Below are 12,221 nucleotides of genomic sequence, written 5' to 3'. Positions count from 1 at the left end.
GTCTGACTGTCTAACAATCTGTCTGTCTGACCGTCTGTCTGTCTGTCTGTCTGACCGTCTGTCTCTGTCTGTCTGACCGTCTGTCTCAGTCTGTCTGACCGTCTGTCTGTCTGACTGTCTGTCTGACCGTCTGTCTGACCGTCTGTCTGTCTCAGTACTCATCTGTCTGACTGTCTAACAATCTGTCTGTCTGACCGTCTGTCTGTCTGTCTGTCTGTCTGTCTGTCTGTCTGTCTGTCTGTCTGTCTGACCGTCTGTCTGTCTGACCGTCTGTCTGTCTGACCGTCTGTCTGTCTGACCGTCTGTCTGTCTGACTGTCTGTCTGACTGTCTGTCTGACTGTCTGTCTGACTGTCTGTCTGTCTGTCTGTCTGTCTGTCTGTCTGTCTGACTGTCTGTCTGTCTGTCTGTCTGTCTGACCGTCTGACTGTCTGTCTGACCGTCTGTCTGACCGACTGTCTGTCTGACTGTCTGTCTGACCGTCTGTCTGTCTGTCTGACCGTCTGTCTGTCTGACCTGTCTGTCTGTCTGGACGTCTGTCTAACCGTCTGTCTGACCGTCTAACCGTCTGTCTGACTGTCTAACCGTCTGTCTAACCGTCTGTCTGACTGTCTGTCTGACCGTCTGTCTGTCTGTCTGTCTGTCTGACCGTCTGCCTGTCTGACCTGTCTGTCTGTCTGGACGTCTGTCTAACCGTCTGTCTGACCGTCTAACCGTCTGTCTGACCGTCTGTCTAACCGTCTGTCTAACCGTCTGTCTGTCTAACCGTCTGTCTAACCGTCTGTCTGTCTAACCGTCTGTCTAACCGTCTGTCTGACCGTCTGTCTGTCTAACCGTCTGTCTGTCTAACCGTCTGTCTGTCTGACCGTCTGTCTGTCTGACTGTCTGTCTGACCGACTGTCTGTCTGACTGTCTGTCTGACCGTCTGTCTGTCTGTCTGTCTGACCGTCTGTCTGTCTGACCTGTCTGTCTGTCTGGACGTCTGTCTGGACGTCTGTCTAACCGTCTGTCTGACCGTCTAACCGTCTGTCTGACTGTCTAACCGTCTGTCTAACCGTCTGTCTGACTGTCTGTCTGACCGTCTGTCTGTCTGTCTGACCGTCTGTCTGTCTGACCTGTCTGTCTGTCTGGACGTCTGTCTAACCGTCTGTCTGACCGTCTAACCGTCTGTCTGACCGTCTAACCGTCTGTCTAACCGTCTGTCTAACCGTCTGTCTGACCGTCTGTCTAACCGTCTGTCTAACCGTCTGTCTGTCTAACCGTCTGTCTGAACCGTCTGTCTGTCTAACCGTCTGTCTGTCTAACCGTCTGTCTGACCGTCTGTCTGTCTAACCGTCTGTCTGTCTAACCGTCTGTCTGTCTGACCGTCTGTCTGTCTGACCGTCTGTCTGTCTGACCGTCTGTCTGTCTGACCGTCTGTCTGTCTGACCGTCTGTCTGACCGTCTGTCTATCTGACCGTCTGTCTGTCTGACCGTCTGTCTGTCTGACCTGTCTGTCTGTCTGTCTGTCTGGACGTCTGTCTATCTGTCTGTCTGACCGTCTATCTGTCTGTCTGACTGTCTGTCTGACCTTTGAACCGCCTGTCTGACTGTCTAACTGTCTGTCTGACTGTCTAACCGTCTGTCTGACTGTCTAACCGTCTGTCTGACTGTCTAACCGTCTGTCTGACTGCCTAACCGTCTGTCTGACTGTCTAACCGTCTGTCTGATTGTCTAACCGTCTGTCTGACTGTCGAACTGTATGTCTGTGTGTCTGACCGTGTCCATCTGACCGTCTGTCTCTCCCCACATCAGGAGAAGCAGACCCAGGCGGGTAGTGGTGATGGTGAGGGAGCTGGTAGCGACCCGCCCTCCACCCCTCCAGAGCCCAGTGAGGACCCAGACCACCTTAGCCTGGAGGAGGAGGAGGAGGAGGATGTGGATGGGGAGTACGGTGAGGGCCCGGAGGCTAGTCGGCTGCTGGAGTGGCCCCAGCTGGAACTAGAGAGGGTCAACTCCTTCCTGACTTCTCGGCTAGAGGAGATCAAGAACACCATCAAGGTAAGGATATCTGCATCCCTAAGGGTAGGCACCCCATTCCCTAAATTATGCACTACTGTTGGCCAGGGCCCATGGTAGTGCACTATATAGGAAATAGGGTGCCATTTGGGAGTCACCTGATCACTGTCCATATGTAGGGCTCTGTGAAATAGGGCTCTGTGAAATAGGGCACTGTGAAATAGGGCACTGTGAAATAGGGCACTGTGAAATAGGGCACTGTGAAATAGGGCACTGTGAAATAGGGCACTGTGAAATAGGACACTGTGAAATAGGACACTGTGAAATAGGACACTGTGAAATAGGGCACTGTGAAATAGGACACTGTGAAATAGGGCTCTGTGAAATAGGGCTCTGTGAAATAGGACACTGTGAAATAGGGCACTGTGAAATAGGGCACTGTGAAATAGGGCACTGTGAAATAGGGCACTGTGAAATAGGGCACTGTGAAATAGGACACTGTGAAATAGGACACTGTGAAATAGGGCTCTGTGAAATAGGACACTGAAATAGGGCTCTGTGAAATAGGACACTGTGAAATAGGACACTGAAATAGGGCTCTGTGAAATAGGACACTGTGAAATAGGACACTGAAATAGGGCTCTGTGAAATAGGACACTGTGAAATAGGACACTGAAATAGGGCTCTGTGAAATAGGGCTCTGTGAAATAGGGCACTGTGAAATAGGGCACTGTGAAATAGGCATAGGGCTCTGTGAAATAGGGCTCTGTGAAATAGGGCTCTGTGAAATAGGGCTCTGTGAAATAGGGCTCTGTGAAATAGGGCTCTGTGAAATAGGGCTCTGTGAAATAGGGCACTGTGAAATAGGGCACTGTGAAATAGGACACTGAAATAGGGCTCTGTGAAATAGGACACTGTGAAATAGGGCACTGAAATAGGGCTCTGTGAAATAGGACACTGAAATAGGGCTCTGTGAAATAGGGCTCTGTGAAATAGGACACTGTGAAATAGGACACTGTGAAATAGGGCACTGTGAAATAGGGCTCTGTGAAATAGGGCACTGTGAAATAGGGCACTGTGAAATAGGGCACTGTGAAATAGGGCTCTGTGAAATAGGGCACTGTGAAATAGGGCACTGTGAAATAGGGCTCTGTGAAATAGGGCACTGTGAAATAGGGCACTGTGAAATAGGGCACTGAAATAGGGCTCTGTGAAATAGGGCACTGTGAAATAGGACACTGAAATAGGGCTCTGTGAAATAGGACACTGTGAAATAGGACACTGAAATAGGGCTCTGTGAAATAGGACACTTTGAAATAGGGCACTGTGAAATAGGCATAGGGCACTGTGAAATAGGGCACTGTGAAATAGGGCACTGTGAAATAGGGCTCTGTGAAATAGGACACTGTGAAATAGGGCTCTGTGAAATAGGGCACTGTGAAATAGGGCTCTGTGAAATAGGACACTGTGAAATAGGGCTCTGTGAAATAGGGCTCTGTGAAATAGGGCTCTGTGAAATAGGGCTCTGTGAAATAGGGCTCTGTGAAATAGGGCTCTGTGAAATAGGGCTCTGTGAAATAGGGCTCTGTGAAATAGGGCTCTGTGAAATAGGACACTGTGAAATAGGGCACTGTGAAATAGGGCTCTGAAATAGGGCACTGTGAAATAGGGCTCTGTGAAATAGGGCTCTGTGAAATAGGACACTGAAATAGGGCTCTGTGAAATAGGGCTCTGTGAAATAGGACACTGTGAAATAGGGCACTGAAATAGGGCTCTGAAATAGGGCACTGTGAAATAGGACACTGAAATAGGGCTCTGTGAAATAGGGCTCTGTGAAATAGGGCACTGTGAAATAGGGCACTGTGAAATAGGACACTGAAATAGGGCTCTGTGAAATAGGGCACTGAAATAGGGCTCTGTGAAATAGGGCACTGAAATAGGGCTCTGTGAAATAGGGCACTGTGAAATAGGGCTCTATGAAATAGGACACTGAAATAGGGCACTGTGAAATAGGGCACTGTGAAATCGGGCTCTGTGAAATAGGGCTCTGTACCATCACTCATTCATATATCCTTATGTACATATTCTTTATCCCCTTACACTGTGTATAAGACAGTAGTTTTGGAATTGTTAGTTAGATTACTTGTTGGTTATTACTGCATTGTCGGAACTAGAAGCACAAGCATTTCGCTACACTCGCATTAACATCTGCTAACCATGTGTATGTGACAAATAAAATGTGATTTGATTTTTGATTTGATTTGTATATAGCCTCTCTACTGTATATAGCCTCTCTACTGTATATAGCCTCTCTACTGTATATAGCCTCTCTACTGTATATAGTCTCTCTACTGTATATAGCCTCTCTACTGTATATAGCCTCTCTACTGTATATCGCCTCTCTACTGTATATAGCCTCTCTACTGTATATAGCCTCTCTACTGTATATAGCCTCTCTACTGTATATATCCTCTCTACTGTATATAGCCTCTCTACTGTATATATCCTCTCTACTGTATATATCCTCTCTACTGTGTATAGCCTCTCTACTATATATATCCTCTCTACTGTGTATAGCCTCTCTACTGTGTATAGCCTCTCTACTGTATATAGCCTCTCTACTGTGTATAGCCTCTCTACTATATATAGCCTCTCTCTCTACAGTACATTATCACTGCATATTGGCTATGCTCAGTAGGCTATAGGCCCAGTACATTATCACTGCATATTGGCTTTGCTCAGTAGGCTATAGGCCCAGTACATTATCACTGCATATTGGCTATGCTCAGTAGGCAATAGGCCCAGTACATTATCACTGCATATTGGCTATGCTCAGTAGGCTATAGGCCCAATACATTATCACTGCATATTGGCTATGCTCAGTAGGCTATAGGCCCAGTACATTATCACTGCATATTGGCTATGCTCAGTAGGCTATAGGCCCAGTACATTATCACTGCATATTGGCTATGCTCAGTAGGCTATAGGCCCAGTACATTATCACTGCATATTGGCTATGCTCAGTAGGCTATAGGCCCAGTACATTATCACTGCATATTGGCTATGCTCAGTAGGCTATAGGCCCAGTACATTATCACTGCATATTAGCTATGCTCAGTAGGCTATAGGCCCAGTACATTATCACTGCATATTGGCTATGCTCAGTAGGCTATAGGCCCAGTACATTATCACTGCATATTGGCTATGCTCAGTAGGCTATAGGCCCAGTACATTATCACTGCATATTGGCTATGCTCAGTAGGCTATAGGCCCAGTACATTATCACTGCATATTGGCTATGCTCAGTAGGCTATAGGCCCAGTACATTATCACTGCATATTGGCTATGCTCCGTAGGCTATAGGCCCAGTACATTATCACTGCATATTAGCTATGCTCAGTAGGCTATAGGCCCAGTACATTATCACTGCATATTGGCTATGCTCAGTAGGCTATAGGCCCAGTACATTATCACTGCATATTGGCTATGCTCAGTAGGCTATAGGCCCAGTACATTATCACTGCATATTGGCTATGCTCAGTAGGCTATAGGCCCAGTACATTATCACTGCATATTGGCTATGCTCAGTAGGCTATAGGCCCAGTACATTATCACTGCATATTGGCTATGCTCAGTAGGCTATAGGCCCAGTACATTATCACTGCATATTAGCTATGCTCAGTAGGCTATAGGCCCAGTACATTATCACTGCATATTGGCTATGCTCAGTAGGCTATAGGCCCAGTACATTATCACTGCATATTGGCTATGCTCAGTAGGCTATAGGCCCAGTACATTATCACTGCATATTGGCTATGCTCAGTAGGCTATAGGCCCAGTACATTATCACTGCATATTGGCTATGCTCAGTAGGCTATAGGCCCAGTACATTATCACTGCATATTGGCTATGCTCAGTAGGCTATAGGCCCAGTACATTATCACTGCATATTAGCTATGCTCAGTAGGCTATAGGCCCAGTACATTATCACTGCATATTGGCTATGCTCAGTAGGCTATAGGCCCAGTACATTATCACTGCATATTGGCTATGCTCAGTAGGCTATAGGCCCAGTACATTATCACTGCATATTGGCTATGCTCAGTAGGCTATAGGCCCAGTACATTATCACTGCATATTGGCTATGCTCAGTAGGCTATAGGCCCAGTACATTATCACTGCATATTGGCTATGCTCAGTAGGCTATAGGCCCAGTACATTATCACTGCATATTGGCTATGCTCAGTAGGCTATAGGCCCAGTACATTATCATTGCTCTTAATTATATATATTTTTAATTGGTATATTATCACAGTGGTAATAGATAATTAGTTGTATTACTTGTGAGGCCCAGCTGAGTTACTGGACTGACGGGCTCCGTCTGATACTCAGTGGTGAGGAAAGGGGACGCCGTCCCTCCTCTGAGGAAAGGGGGGGGGGGATAGGAACTCAAGGTCGACCAGTTGATTGCGACCCGTCCAATGTTATCTGGGGTTGGGGTCTTTTAGGGGCGGTTTCTCAGACACAAGTCAAGCATAGTCCTGGACCAAGAACATCAAGCTCAATGGTGTCTCCGTCTAAAACAGGCGAGGCGTAATCTGTGTCCAGGAAACCAGTCCTCAATCTGTTAATATCAGTGTTTCGGTGAGTCTATTACGGGTAATCTGATCAACAGTTGAAACCCTGATTTAAAGGAGTTGAGCTGTTTTAAATGTTGGTTTATTAAACTTATTGCTGCTTTTCTAAAATAACAACGTTGACCTTCGACCTTGCAGGACTCTATCCGTGCGTCGTTCTCCATGTACGACCTCAACCTGGATGTGAATGACTTCCCGAAGAAGGCTGCTACTCTGGAGGGCAACCATCTTCTCTCCCACCTCAACGGCTCCTCCTGCTCTGACCTGCAGCAGATAGACCTCGACCTGGCCCCTCTCTCCCTGGGTACCTTCAAGAGCCATCTGGACCTGGTCAGCGGCTGGGAGGAGGCCCATCCCCGGGACAACTCCCCCATCGGCCCCATCTCAACCCCTGCTAGTACTACTGTACCTGGGGTAGGGGGACCAGGGGTTGGTACTGGGGGGAAGGATGTTCACAGGCTCCACACCACCCCCAGCCTCTCCAAGCTGATCCGGGTGCGCTCCCCAGAGAGGTGCCCCTCTGCTAGGCCTGAGAATAAACACCAGGCCCCTGCGTCGATCCAGACCCAGGCCTCTATTAAGGTAGCTAAGCCTAAAGAGGAGACCCCAGCAGAGCCCAAGAACATTACTACTCCTACTCCTGGGGTTAATGTTGGGGCTGGTAAGAACATTACTACTCCTGGGTCTGGGGTTAATGTTGGGGCTGGTAAGAACATTACTACTCCTGGGTCTGGGGTTAATGTTGGGGCTGGTAAGAACATTGCTACTCCTGGGTCTGGGGTTAATGTTGGGGCTGGTAAGAACATTACTACTCCTGGGTCTGGGGTTAATGTTGGGGCTGGTAAGAACATTACTACTCCTGGGTCTGGGGTTAATGTTGGGGCTGGTAAGAACATTGCTACTCCTGGGTCTGGGGTTAATGCTGGGGCTGGTAAGAACATTGCTACTCCTGGGTCTGGGGTTAATGCTGGGGCTGGTAAGCTGAAGAAGGGCAAGAAGCAGCAACGTCAGGACCAGCTGCCTCCAGAACAGAACCAGACCAGACCCGGATCCAAAGCAGCTGCGGAGTTGCAGAAAACTGGTTCTGATGCTGTGGGTTCTAAGGCTGGTTCTGGTTCCAAACCACCACCTCACTCGGCTGAGAGCCAGAGAACCGGGGCAAGGAGGGCGGAGGAGACCAGACCCACCCGGCAGCAGGCCACCAACGGGACAGCGAGTAGCTCCGGTACTCCCAGCACCCAAAGAGGGAAGGGGGAGGAGCAAGAGGCCAAAGGTCACTCTGTCACCTCAACCAATCACAACCAAGCCCAGCAGCAACCCAAGGGGAAGAATAAGAAGAACAAGAACAAGGGAGAGAAAACCAGCCGCAACATCGGTACGTTAGTTTAGACAACCCTCGAGTTGACTGTCTCTTGTGTTATACATGTTGTAGGAGAGGAGACAGGTACGTTAGTTTAGATAACCCTCTAGTTGACTGTCTCTTGTGTTATACATGTTGTAGGAGAGGAGACAGGTACGTTAGTTTAGATAACCCTCTAGTTGACTGTCTCTTGTGTTATACATGTTGTAGGAGAGGAGACAGGTACGTTAGTTTAGATAACCCTCTAGTTGTCTGTCTCTTGTGTTATACATGTTGTAGGAGAGGAGACAGGTACGTTAGTTTAGACAACCCTCTAGTTGACTGTCTCTTGTGTTATACATGTTGTAGGAGAGGAGACAGGTACGTTAGTTTAGATAACCCTCTAGTTGACTGTCTCTTGTGTTATACATGTTGTAGGAGAGGAGACAGGTACGTTAGTTTAGATAACCCTCTAGTTGACTGTCTCTTGTGTTATACATGTTGTAGGAGAGGAGACAGGTACGTTAGTTTAGATAACCCTCTAGTTGACTGTCTCTTGTGTTATACATGTTGTAGGAGAGGAGACAGGTACGTTAGTTTAGATAACCCTCTAGTTGACTGTCTCTTGTGTTATACATGTTGTAGGAGAGGAGACAGGTACGTTAGTTTAGATAACCCTCTAGTTGACTGTCTCTTGTGTTATACATGTTGTAGGAGAGGAGACAGGTACGTTAGTTTAGATAACCCTCTAGTTGACTGTCTCTTGTGTTATACATGTTGTAGGAGAGGAGACAGGTACGTTAGTTTAGACAACCCTCTAGTTGACTGTCTCTTGTGTTATACATGTTGTAGGAGAGGAGACAGGTACGTTAGTTTAGACAACCCTCTAGTTGACTGTCTCTTGTGTTATACATGTTGTAGGAGAGGAGACAGGTACGTTAGTTTAGACAACCCTCTAGTTGACTGTCTCTTGTGTTATACATGTTGTAGGAGAGGAGACAGGTACGTTAGTTTAGACAACCCTCTAGTTGACTGTCTCTTGTGTTATACATGTTGTAGGAGAGGAGACAGGTACGTTAGTTTAGACAACCCTCTAGTTGACTGTCTCTTGTGTTATACATGTTGTAGGAGAGGAGACAGGTACGTTAGTTTAGACAACCCTCTAGTTGACTGTCTCTTGTGTTATACATGTTGTAGGAGAGGAGACAGGTACGTTAGTTTAGATAACCCTCTAGTTGACTGTCTCTTGTGTTATACATGTTGTAGGAGAGGAGACAGGTACGTTAGTTTAGACAACCCTCTAGTTGACTGTCTCTTGTGTTATACATGTTGTAGGAGAGGAGACGGGTACGTTAGTTTAGATAACCCTCTAGTTGACTGTCTCTTGTGTTATACATGTTGTAGGAGAGGAGACAGGTACGTTAGTTTAGACAACCCTCTAGTTGACTGTCTCTTGTGTTATACATGTTGTAGGAGAGGAGACGGGTACGTTAGTTTAGATAACCCTCTAGTTGACTGTCTCTTGTGTTATACATGTTGTAGGAGAGGAGACAGGTACGTTAGTTTAGACAACCCTCTAGTTGACTGTCTCTTGTGTTATACATGTTGTAGGAGAGGAGACAGGTACGTTAGTTTAGATAACCCTCTAGTTGACTGTCTCTTGTGTTATACATGTTGTAGGAGAGGAGACAGGTACGTTAGTTTAGACAACCCTCTAGTTGACTGTCTCTTGTGTTATACATGTTGTAGGAGAGGAGACAGGTACGTTAGTTTAGATAACCCTCTAGTTGACTGATGTTTCTGTCCTGTTTCTGTCTTCCCCAGACGATGTGTTTCTCCCTAAAGACGTGGACCCAAAAGAAATGGATGAGATTGATCGTGAGGTGGAATACTTCAAAAGGTAACGCTCGGCCTCGGTGACGATCCGAAACATTTAGGGCCGCTTTACCAAACAGACATTCTCCATTAAAAGTGATTCTAGACTTAGTCTTTGTCTGGGGAAACTGGACTTTTTTTGGGGGGAGGGGGCACCACCAGCGTCCTGGTAATAGAACCATGTTGTGATATCTCTCTCGTCTCTCTGTAGGTTTTGCCTCGACTCTGCTAAACAGACCCGCCAGAAGGTTGCAGTAAACTGGTCCAACTTTACCCTCAAATAGGTTCCTTCCAACGCAGCCCAGTAACTGACGGGTTCTAGAATACAGAACCAGCCCAGTAACTGACGGGTTCTAGAATGCAGAACCAGCCCAGTAACTGACGGGTTCTAGAATGCAGAACCCCCTCCCCCAACACAACTATGTCCATACAACCCCTGACGGCCTGAGGCCTTCTCTCATTCCCACTCTTCCTCTTCTTCCTCACCAAGCCGAGGAACCCTGGTGCAACACCATTTTCCATTGGTCAGGACTGCGATGCTATTGGCTGACAGACAGGGATCATTCACACACACACGGGCCCGACTGAGGACTGGTCTCTTTGCTGTTTCACAACGAGGGAGATGAGAGATCCAGGGTGAGACACAGACGGGTGTTGGTTCTCCGTCTGTCAGATCAGATCTACTGTGAAAACAGTTACCTTTTTTACAATAAAAAATGTGTTTTTATTGTAATTGTGGGACATTTTAACATTGTAGAAACCTTCTTGGATTGTAATTGGTTGGTTCTATTTGGTGCTTCTGGTCTCTAAAGGTACTGACCCACGACCCACGATGAACTTTTACTGTCTTTAGTTTAGGGTAATCTCCCCCATCTCTCCCTCAACACACAGCGCTCTGTTTATTGGCACTCTTTTAGATAATCAATTGTCTCTAAAGGATTTTACGTTGATTTTAAGATCAGAATAGGTCTTATGGTATGGGGGGATGTCAGGTTCACGCACATTATACTGTCATGGACACCATGTGGGTTAGTTATCTATACTGTCATAGACACCATGTGTGGGTTGGTTATCTATACTGTCATGGACACCATGTGTGGGTTGGTTATCTATACTGTCATGGACACCATGTGTGGGTTGGTTATCTATACTGTCATGGACACCATGTGTGGGTTAGTTATCTATACTGTCATGGACACCATGTGTGGGTTAGTTATCTATACTGTCATGGACACCATGTGTGGGTTAGTTATCTACACCATGTGTGGTTAGTTATCTGTCATAGACACCATGTGTGGGTTATCTATACTTATCTATACTGTCATGGACACCATGTGTGGGTTAGTTATCTATACTGTCATGGACACCATGTGTGGGTTAGTTATCTATACTGTCATGGACACCATGTGTGGGTTAGTTATCTATACTGTCATGGACACCATGTGTGGGTTAGTTATCTATACTGTCATGGACACCATGTGTGGGTTGGTTATCTATACTGTCATGGACACCATGTGTGGGTTAGTTATCTATACTGTCATGGACACCATGTGTGGGTTAGTTATCTATACTGTCATGGACACCATGTGTGGGTTAGTTATCTATACTGTCATGGACACCATGTGTGGGTTGGTTATCTATACTGTCATGGACACCATGTGTGGGTTGGTTATCTATACTGTCATGGACACCATGTGTGGGTTAGTTATCTATACTGTCATAGACACCATGTGTGGGTTGGTTATCTATACTGTCATGGACACCATGTGTGGGTTGGTTATCTATCCTGTCATGGACACCATGTGTGGGTTAGTTATCTATACTGTCATGGACACCATGTGGGTTGGTTATCTATACTGTCATGGACACCATGTGTGGGTTAGTTATCTATACTGTCATGGACACCATGTGTGGGTTAGTTATCTATACTGTCATGGACACCATGTGTGGGTTAGTTATCTATACTGTCATGGACACCATGTGGGTTAGTTATCTATACTGTCATGGACACCATGTGTGGGTTAGTTATCTATACTGTCATAGACACCATGTGTGGGTTAGTTATCTATACTGTCATGGACACCATGTGTGGGTTGGTTATCTATACTGTCATGGACACCATGTGTGGGTTGGTTATCTATACTGTCATGGACACCATGTGTGGGTTAGTTATCTATACTGTCATGGACACCATGTGTGGGTTAGTTATCTATCCTGGTATTGTGCTCTCATGACCCCGACTCGTGCCGCTCTCATTGTGCCAACGCGACCCCTCATTATGACATCACAGGCTGAACCAACACTGTTCATTAATTTAATGGTTTGTAGCATCAACATCAAGTCTGAGTGCCCTATTCGCTATGTAGTGCACTC

The 12,221-nt window shown here is 46.5% G+C and overlaps 1 protein-coding gene and 1 long non-coding RNA gene across 4 annotated transcripts in view; both read left to right on the top strand.

Moving 5' to 3' along the window:
* Window positions 1–11,101, top strand: part of LOC118363911 (protein FAM193B-like) — a 42,874-nt gene extending 31,773 nt beyond the window's left edge. For all 3 annotated transcript variants that reach the window (XM_052487034.1, XM_052487033.1, XM_052487035.1), the window contains 4 exons: window positions 1,794–2,039; window positions 6,773–8,009; window positions 9,798–9,873; window positions 10,060–11,101. In XM_052487034.1, coding sequence (XP_052342994.1) covers window positions 1,794–2,039; window positions 6,773–8,009; window positions 9,798–9,873; window positions 10,060–10,132 — 1,632 coding nt within the window. In that variant the 3' untranslated portion in view covers window positions 10,133–11,101. The remainder of the gene's footprint in view (window positions 1–1,793; window positions 2,040–6,772; window positions 8,010–9,797; window positions 9,874–10,059) is intronic.
* Window positions 8,221–9,360, top strand: LOC127913777 (uncharacterized). Its single transcript, XR_008086650.1, has 3 exons — window positions 8,221–8,354; window positions 8,769–9,182; window positions 9,252–9,360. It is a non-coding gene; the product is annotated as an uncharacterized LOC127913777 (long non-coding RNA).
* Window positions 11,102–12,221: the final 1,120 nt, after the last annotated feature.

Source organism: Oncorhynchus keta, chromosome 30 (genome assembly GCF_023373465.1).
Source record: "Oncorhynchus keta strain PuntledgeMale-10-30-2019 chromosome 30, Oket_V2, whole genome shotgun sequence".
Classification (NCBI taxonomy): Eukaryota; Metazoa; Chordata; class Actinopteri; order Salmoniformes; family Salmonidae; genus Oncorhynchus; species Oncorhynchus keta.
This window is presented reverse-complemented; position numbering and strand designations above follow the sequence as displayed.